At 36.6% G+C, this 26840-nt stretch overlaps 1 protein-coding gene across 3 annotated transcripts in view; it reads left to right on the plus strand.

The window, feature by feature from the left end:
- Positions 1-26840, plus strand: part of PIK3C2A (phosphatidylinositol-4-phosphate 3-kinase catalytic subunit type 2 alpha) — a 193341-nt gene that overhangs the window by 125547 nt on the left and 40954 nt on the right. For all 3 annotated transcript variants that reach the window (XM_060606135.3, XM_078433279.2, XM_060606134.2), the window contains 9 exons: positions 1830-1933; positions 10661-10818; positions 12917-13037; positions 13756-13867; positions 15510-15589; positions 15722-15785; positions 22977-23120; positions 24657-24705; positions 24786-24996. In XM_060606135.3, the coding sequence (XP_060462118.2) occupies positions 1830-1933; positions 10661-10818; positions 12917-13037; positions 13756-13867; positions 15510-15589; positions 15722-15785; positions 22977-23120; positions 24657-24705; positions 24786-24996 (1043 nt within the window). The remainder of the gene's footprint in view (positions 1-1829; positions 1934-10660; positions 10819-12916; positions 13038-13755; positions 13868-15509; positions 15590-15721; positions 15786-22976; positions 23121-24656; positions 24706-24785; positions 24997-26840) is intronic.

Genomic DNA, 26840 nt, shown 5'->3' on the forward strand with positions numbered 1-26840 from the left:
AGACTAAAACAGATTCAGAGGCAGGATAGTTCAGCTTGTGTTTTATAGGAACAAGATACGATTCAAGCTAATTGGTTTATTTGTTACAGTGCTTGTCTCTATAACACAAATTAGCTTATGTAATTGGTAAATATGAGTTTGATGGTAAATTGGAGAGGTGGCATTAGTTCAAACATAATCTTTTCCAACATGGTAACATTTTATAACAATCAAGAACAAACTTTCTCACAATTAAAGAGAAAGCCTTAGTAATATGAGAAAATATTAAGGAAAAAACTGAAAATCCTGCAGCAGCGTTTTCTTTCAGTGAAAATGGTGGTTGAAGGAATGGCTTCAAGAACGGTTCCATATTCCACAAGTGTTAAACTGTCTGGTGAAGCTGTAACTGCAGAAAAGAAGCTGTGAATTCATTTCTCTTTGCATTATGAACTTACCTGAAAACATCTACATCTTAGATTATATTTTTAACTCCACTGAAATTGGTCTTGAATAGAAGCAAATGCCCTCAAGAACCCATATCACAGGGACACCTGGGTGGTTCAGTCCGTTAAGCATTCAACTCTTGATTTCAGCTCAGGACATGATCTCACAGTTGATGAGTTCGAGCCCTGCATCGGGCTGGGCTTTGTGCTGACAGAGCGCGGAGCCTGTTTGGTATTATGTCCCTCTCTCTCTGCCCCGCCCCGCTTTGCTCTCTCTATCTTTCTCAAAATAAATAAAAATAAACTTAAAAAAAAAAAAAGATCCGTATCACAAATGAGGGAGCAGGAGTTCAAGCGTTTCAGGCTTCAAAGGATCGAAGACCATAATGCTAAGTGCAGATTCAAGTGGAGATTTAATTGTGCAGATATTTCGATAAGGACTTGTTATGTTAGTTAAGGCTTTGATTACAAAGTTACACTGATTTTGAATAGTTTGCCTTAACTCTGTTTTTCCCATGAGTTGTGTTATTTTTAGTTGTGATTTTCTAGAACTCAAGGCTTGTTTTGTTTTTCCCCTTAAATATTCAATTCACATTCTAGCAGAAAGGGTTCTGACACCTTGTAAAAGAAGGAAATTCATAAAGGAATTGTTACCCTAAATTTTCAGTAATTTTTCTGACAAGATCTTGCCGTGGTCATTGAAGTTCATTACAGTTCTTGAAGTGTATATACTGTATTTTCATTCACTAATTTCAAATTGAAAATGTTCCGATTTTAATTTAGTTAATTTCAATTAACTTAATTTTAAAGGAAATGCTGTTTGGCTGTGCTTGGGTGGTGAATTTATCTCATTAAAATATTGCACACAAAGTTAGGTCAGACAAACTTACCTTTTGAAGGGCTATCATGATGTTTGCATAAATTTACTAACATGGAAGATGCTCGCTAACTCCTAAAAGTCGTTCTCTTACATAAAGAACTAGCTGCTTTCTTGGAATTTGGGGCCACAGTTGAATATATAGAATTCCTGGTAACTAGAGGAGTCCCAAATGGGTTTGATCTCTTCACTTTTTTAAAACAGAGGGTAGTCCTTTAAATCATTTAGTCTTGCTGAAGCTTTTATGTCAGGAAGATTTTGATTGGAAATATCTTTAGCATTCTATTCTTACTGACCATTACAAAGCCTATTTCTACTTTGGAGCAAGTAAGACCAGTGAACTTCAAGGCTTAGCTGGTATTACTTTTACAAAGACAGAAATCTATAATTTAAAAACTTTGTTACTGATACGATTTATATTTCCCTCCATGTCTTTGTACACACTTTTGTAAAAATGTGTTTATGCTGTGGTGCTACTTAACATCTGGGGATCTTTTACTTTTGAAATAAAAACATTTTTTTGATTACAGAAAGACCCAAGTGGGACCACTAGTTTGTCAACTGGAAGTTCTCTTCTACAAGAAATTGAAGTACAGAATGAAGAAGTAGCTGCTTTTTGTCAATCCATTACAAAGTAAGGAATTTTTCTTTATAAATTAAAGATTTTTTTAAAATTAAATACTTGCTTTTAAAAAGTTAACTTGAAAACAAGCTTAATACTAATCATTCTAAAATTTTAAAAAATTTTAATTATTTTCTCCCTGTGGCTGAAATTTCAAGACCACTAATTGGCACATTAACACCAACTACAGTTGAACCTATATCCTTACCTCTTAGGTTTGTAAGTATTTAGGAGAAAAAATGAGTTCAGATGGAGGACTTCTGATTCTATCAACCAGTGAAAGTATGGCTTAAACATATATAAGCTTTGGTACACTCAGAAAATACCTGTTTTTATTTTTTAGGGAGACTTAATACCTGAAAACTTTCTAGCATTCAGAATACTGCCCTTCCTGTTTAAGAGATGCTATTATAACGGTCAAGATTAGGGGAACACGTATTTTCCTGAAGGTTAGAAAAATGCATTTTTTAAATGTTTATCTAGAGAGAGTGCGCATGCGTGTGTGAGCAGGGGAGGGGCAAAAAGAGAGGGAGACATAGAATCCGAAGCAGGCTCTAGGCTCTGAGCTGTCAGCACAGAACCTGATGGCTCGAACTCACCAACCAGGGGATCATAATCTGATCTGAAGTTGGACGTTTAACCAACTGAGCTACCCAGGCACCCCGAAAAATGCATTTCTAAAATATGCTTTTAATCTTAAATATAGCCAATAGTTCTTATAGATGAAGAAACAGGCTCAGAGAAGTTACCTACCAAAATTTACTCAGACAGTAGCAGAGTCAGGTCTCCTTTGCCTCTGATTCAGTTTATTTTCTTTCTGTTATATCACTGTATTAGTCAGAACTTATGTTGTGAGTGCTAGAAACCCATCTTAAACTAGCTTAAATCAAGAAAGGTTATGTATTGGGGCCTCTGGGTGTCTTAGTTTGTTGAGCATCCTACTCTTGGTGTCGGTTGAGGTCATGATCTCACGATTGAGCCCTGCATCAGGCTCTGCACTGGCAGTGTGGGAGCCTGCTTGAGATTCTCTCTCTCCCTCTCTCTCTGCCCCTCCCCCGCTCACTCTCTCTGTCTCTCAAAATAAATAAACTTAAAAAAAAGAGAAAGGTTATGTATTGATTTGCAAACCCATATAGCAGAAAGAGGAAGGATGTGGCAGAACTCAATGACAGCAAGATCTAGGAATTCACACACTTTAATTGATAACCCCCGCCCTTTGGACTCTCCTTTCCATTTTCATCCTATCCTTCTTGCTGCCCTTCCTCCATGTATGTTGGCTTCATTTTCTTCTACTGCAGATGGAGTTTTGAAGGCAGGGGAATATAGCCACTGATAGCTTCACCTTCATATTCTAATGGTCTTGATATCAGAGAGGAAAGGGAGTCCTGTCAGCCAGCACCAGATAGAAAAATCTCATGGAAAGAGAGAGTGGAACAACAAACATTCTGGCCGAGGGGTTGAGATCTGTTATCAGAAGAAGGGAAAGTAGATCACCACGGAGGGATTTACTATGAATTCAGTATTTTCCCCAGTGTGGTCTGGTTTAAGTAAAGCAAAGTTTGGGGTTCCCAGATCATTTTTGAGTATATACATCATTTTAATGTTTAAGGGACTTGTTAACTAGATTTTCTATACCATTGGTAATATTTTATTAAAATTCTACCTTTGTTACCTTTTAACCAGCATTTCTTTTCTTTAGAATACTTTAGGGGAAAAAAAGAAGAAAAATATCAATACAGCCACTTTTATTACCTGCAAAGGTTACTCTTAACTGGATTTTTAAAATCCTTTTTTTCAGTAGGTATTTAAAATGGACATTTGGGTGCATACATTAGTATGCAAATTACATGTATTAGAAATTGCCTATGCCTTCATGTCATTATACCATATGTGTGTGTGGTTAATAATTTGGAAATAATCTTTTACCATAATCATTTTGAAGTAATCTGTTATGTGTTTATCTAGTTCCTTTAGTTTTCTCCCTAAACAAGCCCTATAATGCTTTCTGTTAGATTGTTTTGAGTGACAATTACATTTAAACTTCGCAGGTTGAGAAATTAGGCTGAGATTTAACTTTTTCCCCCATTTAAATCTTAGAGTTATTTACACAGACTCTGCTACTCAGCTAAAATGATTATTTTTGTTTATACACACGCATATGTGTACACACACACACACACACACACACACAAATGGCTTATGTAATATGAAACCCCAGATGAACTAAAAAGAGAATGACTTCTTTTTATAATTTCGTTTTCATTAGTAAGTGTGTGATTACAGCAAGTATTTCAGAGAAGTAAGAAGCAGAGGTGTTTTTGTTTTCTGTTTATTTTAGAGAAAGAGAGAGCACAAGAGTTGGGGAGAAGAGGGGTAGAGGGAGAGAGAGGTGATCTTAAACAGGCTCCCTGGTCAGCGCAGATCCTGACATAGGGCTCAATCTTATGACCCTGGGTCAACAGTGGACACTCACCTGACTGAGCCACCTAGTTGCTCCAGAAGCAGAGGTGTTTCTTTTCTTTATCTTTTTCTTTTTTTCCCTCAAAGTTTGTTTATTTTGAGAGAGAGCAAGCAAGCAAGGAAGGGACAGAGAGAGGGAGGGACAGAGAGGGAGAGAGAGAATCCCATGCAGGCTGTGTACTGCCAGCGCAGAACCCAATGTGGGGCTCAAGCTCATGAACGGTGAGATCATGACCTGAGCTGAAATCAAGTCAGACGCTCAACTGATTAAGTCACCCAGACACCCAGAAGCAGACGTGTTTTTGAAGCCTTATTCTAAGCTCCTCTCTTTCCCTGTGACTTTGGAGGTTGGGGTCAGGGGATGTCCCTTGAAGAAATTAATGGCTCTTAATTTTTTTAGTATGGTCATTACTGCACTGGAATTTTTAAACAAGTATTTATGCTCTTAGATAGCTAACTCCTTACTTTTTGAAATCTAAAATGATTCATTTAATCATTTTAACTTAGCTGTGAAAGATTTGTCAAGATGATACTTGTTTACAGTTAAGATTACTTGTATAACAGACTCCGGTACATTGCCAATTCTAAGCCTTTTTTTTTCTTCTGCGAAATCAGAGAGTTGGACTAGTGATATCAAGAATCTTTTTTAGGGGCGCCTGGGTCTCATGACCTGGTGTCTCAATTGGTTGAGTGTCTGACTTTGGCTTAGGTCATGATCTCTTGGTTTGTGAGTTCAAGCCCCGCCGTGTTGGGCTCTATGCTGACAGCTCAGAGCCTGGAGCCTGCTTCAGAATCTGTGTCTTCCTCTCTCTCTGCCCCTCACCTGCTCACACTCTGTCTCTCTTTCTCTCTCTCTCTAAAAACAAAAACAAAACAAAACAAAAAACCCCAGAAAAAACCAAAACACTCTTTCAGGGGTATGTGGGTGGCTCAGTCACACTTCACACTTCACACTCAGTGAAGTGTCCAACTCTTGGTTTCAGCTCAGCTCATGATTTCAGTGGTTCATGAGATCAAGCCCCACATGGGGCTCTGCACTGGGAGCTCAGGGTCTGCTTGGGATTGTCTCTCTCCCTCTCTTTGCCCCTTCCCTGCTCACGTGTTCTCTCAAAATAAATAAACAAACATTAAAAAAAAAAAAAAGAATCTCTTTTAAAGTATTATAATGCTGTGATTCAGCACATTTTATTATTACTACTACATTTTTCTGGTTTTTATTTCCTGTTTTCTTTCCTTTTCCCACTTATCATAGTTGACAAAGCTTGCTGTATCTGCTAGTTACATAGTTCTAGAGAAAATTATTAGAGAATTTTAGATACCAAAGGTTTTTCCGCTTCATTTGTGGTTTCCTAGCATGATAGGATGAGAAGCTACACTTCACACTTGTCATTCTAAGTAGCCTGCTGGTTCCTTTTTTCCCTATATATTTCAGATCTAGTATTTATATCCTACAGTAGTGTCTCGATCCTAAGGACTCCCTGTGTGTTTTCGAGGACTTTACCTCTGCATTTAGATAATTTTATTCTAAACAATGCTGATTTTCCTTTCCTATAAAGTAGTGTCTATTCCTTTTTTTTTTTTTTTTTTTTTTTTAAGTTTGCTTATTTTAAGAAAGAGTGCAAGCAGGGGAGGGGCAGAGAGAGAGGGAGAGAGAGAATCTCCAGTAGGCTCAGTGCTGTCAGAGCAGAGCCCAGCTTGGGGCTCAAACTCCTGAACTGTGAGATCATGACCTGAGCCAAAATCAAGAGTCTGACACTTAACTGACTGAGCTACCCAGGTGCCCTTAAAGTAGTGTTTATTCAGTTAAAAGCCCTATTTTTTATTTTTGTCTTTTAAAACCCTCATTTTTGTCTCTTCCTGCCTGAGTTTACACAATTTGGCTCTGTCTGTACCTAACATCAGCTTGATTGGGCACACAGTAAGAAAATAAACCCTAAAGCATCTAAATTTCCTGAACTGTAGTGCCACGTTAAACAGCAAACGAAGACATTTCTTTCATGGTAACAGGGAAGTGGAAATATTAGTGGAAAATCAGAGCTTAAAAAAATAATCGTTATAGGTAATTACTCAAGAATATCAAGCTATAATATATGGTTTAGAGTGTCCATAAAAATATCTTACATGGTCTATTATATTGAGTAATTTATTCAGCAGTTATAAATTTATTAATTTGCTTTTGTATGTTTAAAAGTGTAGTCACAAACAGAACAAAAAAAACCCCCCAACTTTAAGGAATCTATTACCATCTTAGTTTTCCCCCAATTTTGATAAAGCAAACAAAACCATAAGAATAGAAGAATGTCAATTTTATAGAAAAAAAATTACTGAGGTGCCTGGGTGACTCAGTCAGTTAAGCACCTGACTTTGGCTCCCGTCAGGATCTCATGGTTTGTGAGTTCGAGCCCACGGGGCTCGTTGCTGTCAGCAGAGAGCCCCCTTTGGACCCTCTCTGTTCTCCCCTCTCTGTCCTTCCCCTCTTTCTTCTCTCTTTCTCTCTGTAAAAAAATAAATAAACATTAAAAAGAAAATTACTGTTGGGGCGCCTGGGTGGCTCAGTTGGTTGAGTGTCCGACTTCGGCTCAGATCATGATCTAGCAACCGGTTGACAAGTTCAAACCCCACGTTGGGCTCTGTGAGCCTGCTTCGGATTCTGCGTCTCCCTCTCTCTTTGCCCCTCCCTCTCTCTTTGCCCCTCCCCTGCTCATGCTCTGTCTCTTTCAGTCTCAAAAATAAATAAACATTATTAAAAAAAAGAATTACTGTTTTTTTCTCTGGACTATTTTCCATACTGTCAACCAGAGATAGAACTCATTAAAAAGTTTTTTTCTTGTGATGAAACATACGTAAAATGAAATTTACTATTTTAACCAGTTTTACATGTACAAATGTGTGATGTTCTGTACAGTGAAACCTTGGATTGCAAGTAACTTGTTCCGCAAGTATTCCACAAGGCAAGCAAATATTTCTAATAGATTTTTAACTTGAAAAATGAGTGATGTCTTGCAGTACGAGTAGTAGATGACGCCAAATGTCACATGATCACAACTGAGCCAGTGGTTCTTGAAATTCACTTTGATATACAGTGCTTTGGATTACAAACATATTACCAGAATGAATTATGCTTGCAAATCAAGGCTTTACTGTACATTCACATTGCTGTGTAAAAAAAGGACTCTTTTATTTATGTATGTATGTATGTATGTATGTATGTGTGTGTATTTATTTATTTATTTATTTATAAATACTTATTCAATTTTGAGAGACAAAGAGAGACAGAGCATGAGTGGGGAAGGGGCAGAGAGAGGGTGACACAGAATCTGAAACAGGCTCCAGGCTCTGAGCTGTCAGCACAGAGCCCGACACGGGGCTCGAACTCATGGACTATGAGATCATGACCTGAGCTGAAGTCAGACGCTCAACCAACTGAGCCACCCAGGTGCCCCGTGGACTCTTTTTTTTTTTTTAAGTTTTTGTTTAAATTCCAGTTAACATACAGTGTAATACTAGTTTCAGGTTTACAGTATAGTGATTCAGCACTTCCATACATCAGCTGGTGCTCATCACAAGTGTCCTCTTTATTTGCTGAGTCAGCATCACCTATTTTTTTTTTAAAATGTTTTCACATTTATTTATTTTTGAGAGAGAGAGATAGAGCGTGAGTGGGGGAGGGGCAGAGAGAGAGGGAGGCACAGAATCTGAAGCAGGCTCTAGGCTCTGAGCTGTTAGCACGTAGCCCGACGCAGGGCTTGAACCCACGAACTGTGAGATCATGACCTGAGCCGAAGTCAGACGCTTAACTGACTGAGCCACCCAGGCGCCCCTCAGCATCACCTATTTAACACACAGATCCACCCACCTCCCTCTGGTAACCATCAAATTGTTCTCTGTAGTTAAGAGTCTTTTTTGTGGTTTGCCTCTCTGTCTCTTTTTTCCCCTTTTGCTCATTTGTTTTGTTTCTTAAATTCCATATGAGTGGACTTATATGGTATTTGTCTTTCTCTGACTTACTTTGCTTAGCATAATACTTTCTAGCTCCATCCATGTCGTTGCAAATGGCAAGATTCCATTCTTTTTTATGGCTGAGTAATATTCCATTGTATGGAATACACCTCTTTATCCATTCATCAATCCATGGACAGTTGGGCTGTTTCCATAATTTTGCTACTGTAGATAATGCTACTGTAAACATTGGTGTACGTGTATCCAAAAGACTCATTTTAAGGAAAGGAAATGAAGGGTTCCCCCTACCAAGTCAAGTTCATTGAATGCAACTTTTCTCATTATTTTGTCTAATAAATTCTTGTTTTCTGAGCTATTATTAGAATTTTTGATTGTCCTTTCATCATGCTTAAGGATTTCTGAAAATTGAAGTCTTGCTTGGATATAGACAAAATTCTCTAATATTTCATGTATTAGTTAATTACATGATTTGCTGAGAGCATCTATTTTATACTGTAGAAAACGAGAATACCTAGTAAATGAGAAACAAGAATCTTAGACAAGGTCCTATGAAGGTCTTCACATTGTATTGCAGATAGGTAAGCTTGGCAACAAGCACACATCTAAAGATACTGTGCTGACATCTAAAGGTGCATTTCCAATATCAATTTAAGTTTATTGCTTATATTGCTTTTTTTAAATTACATTTCTTTCTAATTTTGGATCTTTTCTGGCACTGAGGGCCATAGTGCAGAACACAGATTTTTTAATTCACTTATTTATCTGACAAGATGCTTATAGCACCTCTGTTACTAGGCACTGCTTTGAGTGTTTTATAAACTTAAGTTACATAATTCTCACAATAATCCTATGAAGTTAGTAGTGGTAGTATCCTCATTTTGTAGAATTGGAAGCTGGAAGCAACAAGGATATTCAGTAACTTGCCTATGGTCACACACCTAGTTAGTAGTTACAATCAGGATTTAAACTCAGGTTGTCTGGCTCTAGAGGCTGCGCAGATATACTTGCTGCCTCCCCTGACCCTTTTCTTTTTGTCATCTCAAGCCATTTTATTCTATTTCTATGACTTGATTATTTTAATCGCTACAGAAATAAATACACCTTCAGCATTCATTCCATTTGTAATCCTATGAAAAGCAGACAATACAATTGGATCTTGTCTTCTAACCTCCAGAAAAAAGTCAGTTAAAGGAAGGCTACAGATTTTAAAAAGGCATCAAATTCTCCTTTGTCTTCTGATAACAGAGGTGCTGTGTGGAGAAAAACCATATACACTATAATCGTGAATTTATTTCAACTTAAGCTATGTTGTTACTGTGAATACCTTCACAGGCAATTCTTGCCATTCCAAATGCTAAGTTCTAGAAATCATTTTGAGGGAATAAAGGCCTCATAGCACTGTAACAACCAATTATGTTTTTTTTTTATTGTTGTCTAACAACCAAAATATATAGGAAAAAGGCCTTAAAACAGTTTTAAAATTTTTTAAGTTTATTCATTTATTTTGAGAAAGAGAGCATGAGCAGGAGAGGGGCAGAGAGAGGGAGAGAGAGAGAATCCCAAGTGGGCTCCATGCTGTCAGTGCGGAGCCCTACCCAGGGCTGATTTCATGAACTATGAAATCATGACCTGAGCTGAAATCAAGAGTTGGACACTTAAGGGTGTCTGGTGGATCAGTCTGTTGAGCATCCAACTTTGGCTCAGGTCATGATCTCACGGCTTGTGAGTTCAAGCCCCGCTTTGGGCTCTGTGCCAACAGCTCAGTCTGGAGCCTGCTTCAGATTCTCTGTCTCCGACTCTCTCTGTCCTTCACTGCTTGCGCTCTGTCTCTGTCTCTTTATGAAAAACAAACAAAAAAGAGTTGGACGCTTAACTGACTGAACCACCCAGGTGCCCCAAAAAAGATTTTTAAAAGAAAAACAAACTTTTTATCTCTGTAGCAATTGTGGTTGAGGGCTACATTGCCTATATTCTCAGTGGATTCATTAAAAATGAACCATTTTGTGTAATTATACTGTATTAAAAAAAAAAACTGAAGCAGAAAATGGCATGTATCCAGTGTGTGCTTGGTTAATGTTGATTAATGTTACCAAAGATGTCCTGACAGTACTTAATCTCTTTTCTCGGATTCCTTTTATCTAAAAGGCAAATGCTAGTATTTGGAGTTTGACTGGGGTCCATTCATTACAGTTCTCATGAGCTGCTCTGGAACTGGACAAAGACACTGAATTGAATGGCTGTAAGCATGAAAACTTGTGTTTAGGGCTCTCAAATGCAGCTTTAAAAAAAGTAATTTGATTTCTTCTTTCTTGTGAACAGATTGAAGACCAACTTTCCATATACCAATCACTGCACAAATCCAGGCTATTTGTTAAGTCCAGTTACAGTACAAAGAAACATATGTGGAGAAAATGCTAGCGTGAAGGTCTCCATTGAAATTGAAGGATTTCAACTACCAGTTACTTTTACATGTGATGGTACGTTTGTAGTTCCCCAGCTATCTTGTTTAGCTTTGATTAGGCAGAAAATGTTTAAAATGTTAGTTTGAATTATTCTTGACCTTGTTATCATTAGATACACTTTAAAAGAATTTTGTGTGTGTGTGTGTGTGTGGTAAAATAGTTAATATTCATTAGTTATCCTTTTCAAAAAATTGGCATACGTTTGCATAGTTTTCTGGTTAAGACTAGTGGGAAAACAGTTTACCTTTATTACTTCTATTACTGCATATTTCTCTGAAAAATGCTGAGTAACTTTGGTTAATTGGTGGCTGGTGGCCAAGGTCCCAAAGCATGAGATTGAAAGGCTAATTATAGTCCAGTTCTTTTTTTTTTTTCCATTTTATGGCAAGAAGAATACTTGTTTATAAAGAGCTGTCAGTGAAATTGAAATTCCAGTTATCTTGTTAAGCTCCTCTAAGGAGAAGATAATTCTCCTTTGGTTCTAACTCTCTCTTCCAGATTTGATGTGGATATCCTTTCTAGAAATGTATCCTAAAGTCTGTAGGAACTTTTCTGTCATAATTTACTGCTTCTCATGATGTATATTGCTTTAATGGAATTCCAATGGTAGAATAAGGTCCTATATTTCTGTAGCACTTTGACTTACAAATGATGCCATTTTTTTTCTATAATGGTTATGATTACGAATATGTCCAATATTTGGATACTTTTCTTTGTAGCTTTGTACTTTTCAAGCCCCTTTGAAAAAATAGAAATCTGAAACAAAAATGTTAGCCAACTATGATAATCATTCTTTTAGTTTCTAAAGGAAGAGTTATTCTTATAAAACATACTTTAAATTTTGGTTTGGGGAATTGTTTAAATCCATATGCTGTAAGAATTAATATGAAAATTGAAGGAAAAAAGGTCAGTAAGCCCCTTGATTGAATAATAAGCATTGATAGCAAATGTTTTAATTTGTATCACATTTTGACTTGATGTCTCAAGATATGATTACACTTTGAGAAAATGTCTGAAATGCCTGTAGTTTGGTTCTTTGTAAATGTGCACATTTATAATATACATCTCTGTTAAGAAACTTAACCATATTATAGTAGAGGTGTGTCCAACTAATAAATGTTACTGTACATTTGACTGTTCAGAAATGTAGATATTATTAGATATTTTATGGCTTTTTCTGCCAAGCTGTTGATTTTCGTGAAGTTTGAATTTAATAACTGTCTTCTAAATTGAACATAAGAGATCTAAGTATAGAAATAGGTTACTTTATTATTTTTTTTATGTTTATTTATTTAGGGAGAGCCGGGGAGGAAGGGGGGGGGGGCGGGGAGGAGAGAAACCCAAGCTGAAAGTACAGAGCTTGATGCGGGTCTTGATCTCATAAACTGTGAGATCATGACTAGCTGAAATCAAGAGTCAGACACATAACCAACTGAGCCACCCAGATGCCCAGAAATAGGTTACTTTAAAAGGTTACTTTAATTTTTTAATGTGTTATAATCTTAGTAAATAGCTCTTGTCAAGAATGATAATTGAAGAATACTTCCTACTTGCTGTATTTTTATTTTACATTAGAAAATTTACCAGCAAATATCAAACATTTAAAATGGTGATTTTTTTTTTTTTCTTATGATTTGATTTAAATCATTGTTTGCTAGATACTGCTAAATGTCATCCTTTTTGGAGGAGTCTGTAATAGGGAGGTGGCTTTCTTAGTTTTAGATCTGCCCTAATCAAATACAGTAACCCCTAGCCCCATGTGGCTATTGAGCACTTGAAATATGGCTAATATAGAGTGAGATATGCTAGAAGTATAAAATACACGGTGAATTTCAAAGAACCAATTTGAAAAGAAATAAGATGTCTCAGTAATTTTTAAATACTGGTTTTATGTTGAAATGATATTTTGGATTTATTAGGTTAAATAAAACATGTTGGAATTAGCTTCACCTGTTTCTTTTTACTTTTTTCAACGTGGCTAGTAGAAAATTTTAAATTCTATATGTGACCTACATTATATTTCTATTGTATAGTGCTCTCTTAGATGATAAATACATTCTGAATGAGTGTATAGAGTTAAACGAGCAAAATGAAAATGATGCCTCTTTTACAGTGAGTTCTACTGTAGAAATCATTATAATGCAAGCCCTTTGCTGGGTACATGATGACTTGAATCAAGTAGATATTGGCAGCTACGTTCTGAAAGTTTGTGGTCAAGAGGAAGTGCTACAAAAGTAAGTTTATTTACTTAACTACTGAACAACATCTTTGGAAATTTCATTTTTAAGGGGTTAAAATTGAAAAATTTCAAGTTAAATTTGTAGTCCAAAAATATGTTGGGTCCTGCTGAATTGATTGGATCCATGAACTTATATTGAGATATACTTTGTTTTAAGATGTGTATGTATCTAAGACCGTGGAGGGATTTCAGAGACAATTAAGACATGGTATTGCCCTTAAACTTATAGTCTTAAATGGGGAAAAAAGCTAATTCATTGATAAGTGAATTTAATAGTTTTTTTTACTTTCTGGAAAGAGTCAATAGTCACTTATTTTTTCCTTATGTAGCATGGGCCATTACTTTTCACACAGTGGTCAGCTGTGACTTCCTTTTAGTTGCCTTGAAATAGTCATTGTATGAATCTTTTTCTGAACCAGGTAATTTAGCATATACAGTTTAGTTATTTTACAGATTTAATTACTTTCAGCTACTAAAAATGCCCTGTTCCTATTTCTCTTATTTTCTTTTTTACCTTCATCTTTCTTCTTTATTGTGACTCTGTCCATGTAGAATTATTCTTTTATTTAAATGCTCACACTTGGTTAAAAAACTATCTCTACATTTTACCATTCTCTTCAATTTCTGATGCAGATACAAGTTATATTTTACTCTCACCTCTGTAATTTCTAGTTTGAGAATAACATTGATGAATAATTAATCTATTTTAATAGTAATCATTGCCTTGGAAGTCATGAACATATTCAGAACTGCCGGAAATGGGACGCAGAGATTAAACTACAACTTTTGACCTTCAGTGCAATGTGCCAAAATCTGGCCCGAACAGTAAGTATGTACCTTATAACTGAATTGAATTTGGTTGACTCTGAGTAATTCTGCTAATTAGCCAATTTGCAATTTGTACATTCTCCAAGATTTCTGGGTTGGACTGGTGAATGGATTGGAATGATGAACTGATTTTATCCACAACAAGGGTTTTCAACAAATTGGGGTAGCTTTTCAATCATGGAGTCTTAGGTAGCCTACTACTCCAAGCTGGAGGCATATTTGAAAATCAAAGTGGAGGAAATAAAAGTTGACTTGTAATGATTTTACACAAGAATGAAAACATTAGGGTCAAAGGGAAATGAGGAAGGAGGAAAGATTTTGAATACTAAATGTGGTTTGAAGGAAGAAAAATACATTATTTTTCACCAAATGAAAACTGCTTCTCTTTTTAAAATGCAGTACTTTCTTTTGAAGTTAAGGCAAAAACATTTGATGAATTTTAATCTTTAAAGAGAATTACTCTTCATTTGGTAGAACTTTGGATAGAAAAATAGCAGTCATTTCTACTTTTTGTTTATTTTCTTAGGTTTTTCTCCTGTGTTTGATATTTTTCAACCAAGTGAAATGTTTCACAAAATTCAGTACATTTTAGCAATCATTAGTAACTTCTCTTTTCAGTTTCTTAAGGAATAATATTCTTGAGAATATTTGCATAGTAAAGACTTATGGTAGAAGAGACCAGTACCTTATTTATTGGGGGTAAGTTGGGGGGAAATTTGATTATCATTAGAAAAAATAATGCAGAAATTCAGATGATCTCTTCCCCATCTGATCCTACCCCACCTTCATTTGGCTGTCAGATATCTTTAAAAGTGTTTTGTTTTGTTTTAAACCTCTCCTTTCTGTGTAGAATAGAAGTAGTTTTTACTTTGGGAGCTGCCTATAGATCAAAAACTAGACTAAAAAGCATTTATGTTTTTTTTATTTATAAAACAGATTTTTCAGAATATTGATGTACTTGTTTCCCTGATTGGTTATAAATAGTATTTAATTCTGAAAATATTTTAACCTGTTCTGAAAAATCACTGCAGTTTCAAGAATTTGTCTTACACTTAACCATGTTTAATTTGGTAATAGAAAGCCCAAAGAGGAGCACCTGGGTGGCTCAGTAGGTTAAGTGTCTGCCTTCAGCTCAGGTCATGATCTCACGGTTTGTTAGTTTGAGCTCCACATTGGACTGTCTGCTGTCCACACAGAGCTCCCTTCATTCAGATCCTCTGACCCCCAATCTCTCTCTGTCCCTCTTCTGCTTGTACACTCTCTCTTTCTCTCTCAAAAATAAATGAATAGGGGCGCCTGGGTGGCTCAGTCGGTTAAGCGTCCGACTTCAGCTCAGGTCACGATCTCACGGTCCGTGAGTTCGAGCCCCGCGTCAGGCTCTGGGCTGATGGCTCAGAGCCTGGAGTCTGCTTCTGGTTCTGTGTCTCCCTCTCTCTCTGCCCCTCCCCCGTTCATGCTCTGTCTCTCTCTGTCTCAAAAATAAATAAACGTTAAAAAAAAAAAAAAAAATTCAAAAAAATAAATAAATAAAATAAAATAAAAAAAAAATAAATGAATAAAAACTAAAAAAAAACAAAAAACAAACCCAAAGAACGGATTTTATTTTTTGGTAAACATATGTGTATATGTGTTTTTTTAGGCAGAAGATGATAAAACACCGGTGGATTTAAACAAACATCTGCATCAAATAGAAAAACCTTATAAGGAGATCATGACAAGGTGTGGCATCTAAAGCATTAATTCCAGGTTTTCAAACTTTGCTTTTGGATGTGAATACCATTATTTTGGTGAATAAAACAATCATTTCTGTATATAGTATCCTTCAGCCACAGTAACTGTTCTTTATTTCAGATACCCTGTTGACGAACTTTTAGATTCTTACCACCACCAAGTGGACCTGGCTCTGCAAACTGAAGTAAGTCTTAATACACCTTTTGGCATGATGACTTAAGGATTCTTGTCTCTGTTCTATCTTAAATATTAGTGTGGTATTGTATGAAATATTTTAGAAGGACGATTTAAACAATATTCTTGATGTTGATGTTTGATGACTTGTTTTCTGACCCAACTTGTTAACAGAAATTTTCAATATTGCTTGAGTCAGCACTTCACCTCACTTCAGCTTTATTACTAAGAGGAACCTTCAGTTCAATTTAAAAAAGAAGTGAATGTTTACTATATTCTAGATGCTGGAGTTACGAAAATGGATGACCTAGTCCCCACCTACCAGGAACTTAAAACTAGTGATGGATTTAAACAAAATTTCAGTGTAGCATAGAGGTATGCGTTGGATTCTTTGGGAGATCAGAGAAGGGCACTTCTTCCAACTTGAGACTTCCAAGGAAAGCCTCTAAGAAGGGAGGTTGCCTAGTTCAAGTCAACAGTATGGGTTAGCTAGAAGAAGATGGTTGGGAAGGACATGTGAATAAAAGCACATAGGTGTGATACATATGTGGAAGTAGAAGCACTTCTGTAACAGAGTAGAGTGTGAAGTGAAGGTTGGCAGATGATGTTGGAGATACCCGGACATAAGTTACCACCTTATCCATGTTAAGGAGTTTTACTCTATCCTCTAGCTTAGAGGTCCATATCCAGTCTACTTTCTGTTGTAAATAAATAATTTTGGAACACAGCCACACCCATTTGTTTATATATTTTCTATAACTGCATTTGTGTTCTAATCCTAGAAGTGAGTAGTTGAGACACATACTATATATCCTGCAAAGCCTAAACTATTTATTAATTGCTATTTTACAGAAAAGGTTTACTGACCCCTGCTCTAGCCCTTTTTAGCTGAGGGTAAGGGGTGGGATGGGTTGAGTGACTTGTTTCTGAGTCCTGAGCTGAAATTACTCTGGCTGTACTGTGGAAATTAGATTTACTTCTGGCAGGATTGGTTTTAGGGAGATTATTTAGGAAAGTTTTTTATAGTAGTCCAAGTGAAAGATAATGAGTGTGATGAAGGCAAAAGGAGGGAACTGATTAACAATACTTAGGAGATAAAATTGGTAAGATTTTGGTAGGTAATGAGATGTAAGAAAAGAAATAGTGTAGGATGACTATTTCCAGATTTCCAGCTACTATTATATTCTTGTCAGCATATAAACATATTTATTCAGTAAATATTTGCAGAATATCTCCTCATCATGAGGCACTGTTGTAGGTGCTAAGGCTATGGTAGTGAACAAAAGAAACTGTAATCCCAAGTCTTAGTTTACACTCTAGTTGCATGAGATGACAATTAAACTAACAAAATATATGCTACATCAGGTGGTAAGCACTATAGAGAAAAATAAATGAGGGTAATGTTGCAATTTCAACATTTGTATTCAGAAGAGACCTCATTAGGAAGGTAAATTTGAGTAAAGAACTGGAGGAGAGGAGGAAGCTATCTGGTTGTCTAGGGGAGGAGGAGTGTGCCTGATATATCTGTCTTTCTAGCTGGAATAGAGTGAGGGAGGGGGGCGAGAATGGAAACAAATCAATTAGGAAGATGTTTTGCTAGCCATAGATAGTGGGAAGGGGGAGGAAGGGGCGGGAGAGGAAGAAACTGTGAGAGGAGCAGATTTGGATGGAAGATGTAGAACTTAATTTTGGGCTTTGTGATGACTGTTAGTCACCTTAATAGCAATGTTGAGTAGGCAGTTGGATATAAATCTGGATTTTAATGGAAGAGGCCCAGCTTGGAGGTAGTAAACATGGGAATCATAAGAATATAATTGGTATTTTGAAGCCATAAGGAGATCCCCAAGAAAATTACTGCAGGTACAGAAAATAAGAGTTTAAGGACAGCCCTGGGCATATCTTCCATCTTAAAACAAAAAGTCCACATCCCCCTGTAGCAACCACTCCACTTCTCTTTTCTTCTTGCAGCAAAACTCCTTAAAGTTAATCTATTTTTACTGCTTCCACTTCCTCTCTTTCCATTCTTTTATGAACCCACTCCAATCAGGCTTTCATTCTCAGCACTTCCCTGAAACTGCACCTAAGATCAGGACTTCATGATCATGGTTTCAGTAATAAGTTCTTGGTCTTTATTTTTCTCAGTGTTTCTATAGTGTTTAATAGAGGTGGCTGTTTCTTCCTCTTGAATACTCTCATGACCTCTTGGTGTATCATGTTTGTGGTTCTCTGACTTCCAGTGTCTTGCTCTGTTCTCTCACTTGTGGCTTTCTGCTTATGGTCTCTTTATTTTTCTGACCTCTAAACATCAGAATACCATAGGGCTCAGTTCTAGGATCTCTTCTTTTCCCTTGTGGTCACATTCCAGGTGATCTCGCTTAATCTCATGTCTTTAAATACGCTACATATACTGATGGCTGAAATTTATACATTCAGACTAACCTCTTCCCTGAACTCCAGATTCAAATATATTTTACCTGACATTTCTATATGAATGTCTAATTCATTAACATGTCAAATTTAAGATTCATGAAACTGAATTTTTTATATTACCCTTCATATCTATTTATGAGTCTTCCTCTATTTGGTAAATAACAACTCTATCCTTCTCTTTGCTAAGGGCCAAACCTTGACGTCGTATTTGATTTCTCAAGAAAAAGATCTTTTATATCCCACAATCTATCTAATTCTTGTCAGCTCTATTTTAAAAATACATTCAGAATGTGACCACTCTTTATCACTACCAAAGCTACAGTTCTAGTCAATTACAATAGTTATGACACAGTTGACCCTTGAACAACATGGGGGTTAGGGGCTCTGACCTCCTGTGCAGTCGAAAATCTGTATATAACATCTGTCTATCTTTAAGTAAGCTCTAGGCCCAACATTGGGCTTGAACCCACAATCTTGAGATCAAGAGTCCTATCTTCTGCTGACTGAGCTAGCCAGGTACCCACTGTTTATAACTTCTGACTCCCCCAAAATTTAACTGCTGATAGCCTACCCTTGGCTGGAAGCCTTGCTGATAACATACATAGTTTATTAATACATATTTTGTATGTTGTTTTTATTGTATGTATACTTTTATTGTATGTATACTTTATTCTTGTACTAAAGTGAGCTAGCAAAAAAGAAATGTTAAAGAGCGCCTGGGTGGCTTAGTCAGTCGGGCGTCCCGACTTCAGCCCATGCCATGATCTCACGGTTCAGGAGTTCAAGCCCGCATCGGGCTCTGTGCTGACAGCTCAGAGCCTGGAGCCTGCTTTGGATTCTTTGTCTCCCTCTTTCTCTGCCCTTCCTTTGCTCATGCTCTGTCTCTCTCAAAAATAAACATTAAAAAAAATTTTTTTTTTTTAAATAAAAGTTAAAATCATAAGGAGGAGAAAATACATTTATAGCACTTGTGCTGTGAAAAATTCACGTATAAATGGACCCAAGCAGTTCAATCCTGTGTTGTTCTCAGGTCAACTGTAGTTCCTTACAGCTCTCTCAGCTTCTACCCTTGTCCTTCTACAGTCTTTCTTCCACAGGGAATCAAAATGATATTTTAAAAATAAGTCACTAAGTGCAATATGGCATCCTGGATTGTATCCTGGAAGAGGAAATGAATATTAATGGAAAAACTGGTTCAGTCTGACTAAAGTACAGTTCAGTTAATAGTAATGTACCAGTGTTAATGTCTTAGTTTTGTCAAATATAACATGGTTACGTTACTTAACCCAGTTTCCTTTAATGTTCTTAAAGGGACTTTCTAACTATCTTAGAGGAACTATCTGTACTGTTTTTGCAACTTTTCTGTAAATATAAAATTATTACAAAACAAAAAGGTTTTTTAAGAAAAATAATAAGCACAGATAGCATATGTAAAAGAGAAAAAGACAAAAGATGGCTCTTTGAAAAGATTAATAAAATTCATAAACTCTTAAAAGATGCTAAATTATGTTATCCCCTTTTTCAAAATCCTCTTTGCCATCTCAGTAAAATTCAGATCCCTAATTGTGTCTTCAGGGCCCTGTGTATTCTGACCCCACTACCTCTCTGATCTGGCTTCCTAACACTTTCCTTCTTTGTTCTGGTGGATCTATAGGTATGCTCCCCAGCTGGGATCCTTGTGCTTTTTTGTTCTCTTTACTTTTAATGCTCTTCCCCCAGATATTTGCATGGCTTAACCTTCAATTCGTTAAGGTCTGTATTCTAATGAATGTCTTATCGCAGATGTCTTTAGGACCATCTTACGCAAAATAATGACTAAAAAAAACAGTGACTGTCATATATTCCCCATAGTTTTTTTACAGCTTTATTGTATAATTTATATACCATAAAGTATACCCATTGAATATATATAATTCAAGGATTCCTTTTAATAAATGCATGGAGTTGTATAATTATCCCCACAATCCAGTTCTTTGGACCATTTTCGTCACTACCAAAGGTTTCCATATACTACTTTTCAGTCATTCCTCATTCCCAGCCCAACCCCTGAATAACACCTGATCTAGTACCTGTCTCGGTAGATTTCCCCTTAATGGAAATTTCATGTAAATGGAATCATACCCTATGTAATACCTGATTTTTTTTTTCCCACATACCATACCGTTTTTAAGCTCTATCCATGTTGTAGTATATAAGTTGTAATTCGAATCCATAGTTCCTTTTTTTATTGCTGAATACTTACATTGTATGGATATATCATATTTTGTTTATCTGGTCACCAAATAATGGACATTTTGGACAGTTTGCAGTTTTTAGTTGTTATGAATAATGCTGCTGTGAACCCCCCCCCCCCCCCCCATATAAGTCTTTGTGTGGATATGTTTTAATTTAGGTTTTAGGAAAAATCAGGAAGTTGCGGAAGTTTTGATTTCTCCTGGCTTTAATTTTCTAGAGATAAGGTGTTAATTTATTTTACTAAAATGAAGTTACAGGAGCAGTAAAGAAAAATGAGAAAGAGAACTGACCAAGAACAAGTAAAAGGAATGTTAAGTGGTGTGCAGTTTCCTGCTGAAATTGGGGATGTTGAATTTTCTTTGAAAATGCTCAGCTGCCTGGTAGAAGAAGCAGAGAAGAGAAGGCTCTGACCTCAAAGAATGAGTTTAGTTGAAATGAATGTGTGGGGACTGGAGGCAAAGGAGATTGTGATCAGACTATAATATTGTGGTTAAGATTCTCATAGGGTACAGTTTTGGGGTTGAAGATGCTGTGAATTTTCCACGTGGACATTTATGTAACTGAGGCTTATTATAGGATATAGAGTAGAAAGTCAGGTGAATATCTAGAGCAAAAATATGGCATGCAGTGGAGGAAATGACCACATGTCCAATTACAAGGCAGATCAGGCCATCAGGGGTCAAGTCAGGGGACAGAAAATACAGTAGTAATTTGAACAGGAAAATTTAAAGAATTGTTAATTAGTAAAAGGTGGTTAATTACTACAAAGGGCAAAAGAGGATTCTAAGGCAGGATTTGGCATTTTATGGCTTGCATACAAAATCTGGCCTATTTCCAATTTTTGTAAATGAAGTTTTATTGGAACACAGCCATAGTCATTTATGTATTTACCTGTATCTCTTTTCATGCCATAATAGCAGAGTTGAATTGTGACAGAGACTGTGTGGCCCACAAAGCCTAAAACATTTTATTCTCTGGCCTTTTTAAAAAGCTTGCCAACCATGCTATAAGGGGTCCAGAAATAGGATATAAAAACGCAGCTATCACCTCTAGGTTGAGGAACAATGGATAGTGAAGGAATTGTAGGACTTATGGTAGAACCCTCCCCACCCCCCGCCCAGGCTGAATTCCAGCCTCTTCTAAAAGGGTTTGGCTATCACAGGAGCACAGAGGATGCCTATAGCAAAGAGACTTGCTACAGTTGTCAGATTGGGAGACCATGGCCTGAGGGTATAGCTGGAACTGGTCTTTGAGGACCACTGGGATCCTGTGCTGAAGTTTAAAAAAAAAAAAAAAAAAAAAAAGAGGAGGCCTGGAACCCTGATGAGAAGTGTCTTCATGCTGCTATTGCCTGAGTGTCCCTTAGGTGCTCTCTGTTGACCAAACCTAACATTTTGTCGGCTGGCAAAGGAAAAATATAGGTCTAGTTCCAGTATCACAAAGTAGAGCAAAGAAGGGGATTGATTTGGAACTAATTGACAATAAATTGGTAACTGGCACATAAAAAATGATGGAGAATAGTATAGGAGGATGACCTGAGCCTCAACACTGGAAAGGTTTTTGCATGAAGGTGTAGGAGTAAAAGTAAGCAGAAATATAAGTAAGCAAAAATGGGGAGCTAGAAAACAGATTGTTGGGTCCTGAGGACTGCAGGGTAATTGGATGTTTGAGCAAATGAGGTGGTTTCATTGAAGCATAAAGGTACAGGGAACATTCAGTTTCTGGTTGCCAAGCCTCAAAGGTGGAAAAATTTAAATTGTTAAGGGATGGTACAGTACTAAATTTCAGCCCATTTTAACAGTACTTGGCATGTAAGTTTGGCATACATGTTTGATGAATTCTTTATGTAAGAGTGTTTCTTAATGAGATAAGAAACATTATTTTAAAATGATGGAGGAATGGAGAGAGATTTTTAAATCATTCTCATCAGGTAAATGATTTTATAATATATTTGTACATGTATACTTTTGAATTGTGGTGAAATCAAGTATGATTAAATACTACAGAGGGATTGTCCTCAAGAAAGTTTTTTCATCCAATAAAACTTAAAAAGTAATGATTGTATAGATGCAAATCCTGCTTAAAAGTTGACTCATGTCTACTAACTGCTGCCTAATGTTATTAATATGCAGCCAATCTCTGAAGAACTTGGTTTTTGATACCAAATTTTTTGGCAGGAGGGAGAGAAGGATTGGTGTTTTTAATGTGGAACTTACTCCCAAGTAAGAATAAAAAATAACTCCAGTTTTTTTAATGACTTAGTAATTTGTTAATGATTTATTAGTTATCCTAAGTATGAAATTAATGGCATTTGCATCTGAATAATTGTGTCAGGCAAAATGAAAATCAGACCCAAGTTTTCTTATTCAAAATAAAATAGGTCAGTGAAAAGGTATTTTGTTTGTTTTTCATCACAAAAGAGTAAAGGATATCTGTTTATTAAGCACATCTAAAATGTCTGGTTTCTGACTTCATCTCTGAAACTGATCCTTTAAATTCCACATACTTATGTTTATTTTACTTTTTATTTTTAAAGAACCAGCACCGAGCAGTAGATCAAGTAATTAAAGCTGTAAGAAAAATCTGTAGTGCTTTAGATGGTGTAGAGACTCTTGCCATTACAGAATCAGTAAAGAAGCTAAAGAGAGCAGTCAATCTTCCAAGGAGTAAAAGTGCTGATGTGAGTATTTTTTTAGTATATTAGCATTTTGTTACATGTAAGTATGTACTTAAGTGAGTATCACTTAAACTGGGAGATTTTTGCTTCTGTTAGACAAAATGTTATTGTTTCAACCTTGGCTTTTACTTTTGAGTAGATTTGGTCACTTAGTAAAGTTGGGAATTCCTAAGAGGAGATCGGCTCCCTCAGAAGAGCTTTGTCAGCATTAATATTGAATACATAGATGCCAAACTGTGAAACTTTTACGTGTAGAGGAGGAACTGTGGCATAAATGAGTTGGTTGGAAGTTTCAAGATAGATACTGAGCTCCAGAACCTGGGTGGTAATGCTTAGTATTTGTCCTTCTGGATGGAGATGTCCATGATTGTCCATGGGGTAAGGTCTGCATTGGGCCATATCTCTTTCCTGTTGAAAATTCCCAGAAGCCTCACTAAGAGTGACTTAATGCCTCAGAAGCAACCAGGTTAGGAGCCTTTCTTGATAGCATACTGTGAAAGCTCTTCCTATGGTATTTTCACGAGGATTTAATTAACTCTGTTCATAGGGTTGTTCATAGCTCTGATGGTAGGATTAGAGAAGGTGGATCACAAGACACAATAAATTAAAAAAAAATTTTTTTTTAATGTTTATTTTTGACAGAGAGAGAGACAGAGCATGAGCGGGGGAGGGGCAGAGAGAGAGGGGGAGACACAGAATCCGAAGCAGGCTCCAGGCTCTAAGCTGTCAGCACAGAGCCTGACACGGGGCTTGAACTCACAGACCACGAGATCATGACCTGAGCCAGGGTCGGACGCTCAACTGACTTAGCCACCCAGGCACCCCAAGACACAATAAATTTAAAGGAAGGAAACGTTACATTGATGGTATGCCCCTCAACTGGTATCTAAGAGATACTCTAGGCTCATAGAGAGCTTATATATATGATATGTAGAAATTTGGGTTTCTTTTACCTTTCTTTCTTATTATGTGCTTGTTTAAAAAAAAAAAAATATATATATATATATATGAAATAACTTGGAAATGATCCACTATACCATGGTCCTAATGTTATCTGAGGTTTCTATTCATCATAGTCATTTGCTGGATAAGGGAGTGGGGAGTAGGAGGAGAGCTCAATTTAAATAATTGTAAGAGCTTTTTTGAGACCATAAATGGTAATAAATAGAGTTGTAGTTTCTTTAGGGATATTCTTATCATACTAATAGTAAAGCAACTAATAGAATATAAAGTATCATTAGTGTATTTATCGCTTTTGGGTTTCAAATCTTAATTACTAAACTGGTTTAATGAGGCAGATTTTGTTGAGTTTCTATATTTTGCACTAATTTTCAGTTATTCTGATTTTCTTGATAGTAATCATTTCGTTATTTGGTTTGGGGTTTCACTTTCTTTTTACATTTTTGTTTTGTTTTATTCTGCAGAACCTTTTGGGAGGTTTCCTGATCAAGCATTTAATTAAATGTATTGAAATTAAAGGTAAACATTCTATATTATATCATGGGCAATTTTCCAACTAATTTGTATGTATGTATGCAGGTGACTTCACTGTCTGGAGAAGGAGACCCTAGTAAGAGTTCATCTAGGGGTATGTCTTTAAGTTCTTTAAATTTTAGCAATAATTTTTGCTTCTTTGGGGAATTATATTAACAATTTCTTTAAATCTAGGATCACTGAATCCTGAAAATCCTGTTCAAGTAAGCATGGACCAGTTAACTGCAGCAATTTATGATCTTCTCAGACTCCATGCAAATTCTGGTAGGAGTCCTGCAGACCGTGCCCAAAGTAATAGGAACGTTAAGGAAGCATGGACAACAACAGAACAGCTCCAGTTTACAATTTTTGCTGCTCATGGAATTTCAAGTAATTGGGTATCAAAGTAAGTAACTGTTTAAAACAAAATATATACGGCTTAACCCAGAAACTGTTCTAATCTTGTAAAATGTCAGCATCCCCTGTTCTCTTGATACTTAAATTGATGATACAAGAATTACCACATACCTTTGTGGTTTTCATAAAAATTACAGAGAAGGGGTGCCTCGGTGGCTCAGTTGGTTAAGCATCGGATTCTTGATTTTAGCTCAGGTCATGATCTCAAGATTCGTGGGATCAAGCCCTGTATAGGGCTGTGCACTGACAGGGTGCAGCCTGCTTGGGATTCTCTTTCTCTCTCTCTACCCCTCCCTACTCACTCTCTCTTACACTCTTTCTCTCTCTCAAAATAAACAAACATTAAAAAAAAAAATTACAGAGCTATTTGAAACTGTTTCGGTAAAAAATATCCCTCCTACTACATCAAAGAAGGCAGGAAAATAGATGTTTAAACTTACAAAGGTAAATGCTAATTAACAAAATGAGTCCATTTATGACTGCTGTTTTTCAGCCTTTCCTTTAGAATCAGGGTTATTTGAAATAGTGTGATGAGACTAGGCTTTAGTGTACTTTTTTCTCTTTAGTAGTTTACTGTTTACTGATTGCTAGGCTTTGGAGTCTACAAGGGCATATTTCTTCTATTGAAATTTTTTAAAACGTTTGTTGATTTATTTTGAGAGAGAGAGAGAGAAAGTGAATCCTAGGCAGGCTCTGTGTTGTCAACACAGAGCTGGACGCAGGGCTTGAACTCAGACTATGACATCATAACCTGTCCTGAAATTGAGAGTCAGATGCTTAACCAACTGAGCCACCTTAGGTGCCCCTCTATTGAATTTTATTTTTATTTTTAATTTTTTAACATTCTATTTATTTATTTATTTATTTACTTAAAAATTTTCATGTTTATTTTTGAGAGAGATAGAGCACGAGTGGGGGAAGAGCAGAAAGAGAGGGAGACACAGAATCCGAAGCAGGCTCCAGGCTTTGAGCTGTCAGCACAGAGCCCGATGCAGGGCTCGAACTCACGAACTGCAAGATCATGACCTGAGCTGAAGTCGGCCGCCCAACCAACTGAGCCACCCAGGCACCCCAACATTCTATTTATTTTTGAGAGAGACAGAGCACGGGTAGGGGAGGGGCAGAGATAGAGGGAGACACAGAGATAGAGATAGAGCTGTTAGCACTATCTATTTGTTTTGAGAGAGAGAGAGAGAGAGAGAGAGCATGCGCACTTGCATGAGCAGGGGAGGGGCAGACAGAGAGAGACAGAGAGAGAGAGAGAAAGAGAGAGGGAGAGAGAGAGAATCCCAAACAGGCTCCACACTGTCAGCACAAAGCCCAATGTGGGGCTTGATCTCACAAACCATGAGATCATGACCTGAGCCGAGATCAAGAGTTCGACATTTAACCGACTGACCACCCAGGCGCCCCTGAATTCAAATTTTTAATGAAAGTTTCATAGTAACAATGCTATAAAGTAAGGTAAAGCCTAGTGAAGAGATACCAAACATAAATTCTGCTTAAATTGAGTTTTAGATTAACGTAATATATAACTACTTGAAAACAATCTATTAACTCATTCAATAAATATTTACTGAGCACCATCTTGGGCAGTGTTCTTCGTACTAGGGATTCAGCAGTAAACAAGGCAACAAAATATCTCTGCCTTTTAGGAACTTGTCTTTAAATGGGTACTACTGCTATGTGAAGGTATTTTATTCTTTAAAATGTTACAGGGATAATACCTTCCACATCCTCCATACAGACTCATATACACACAAATAAATTTTGGGATACTAATGAGAAGGACAAATACTCAGTAGAAGACAATACAGAAAACTGCAGTGATAA

Source organism: Panthera onca, chromosome D1, assembly GCF_046562875.1.
Source record: "Panthera onca isolate mPanOnc1 chromosome D1, mPanOnc1 haplotype 2, whole genome shotgun sequence".
In the NCBI taxonomy this organism is placed as follows: domain Eukaryota; kingdom Metazoa; phylum Chordata; class Mammalia; order Carnivora; family Felidae; genus Panthera; species Panthera onca.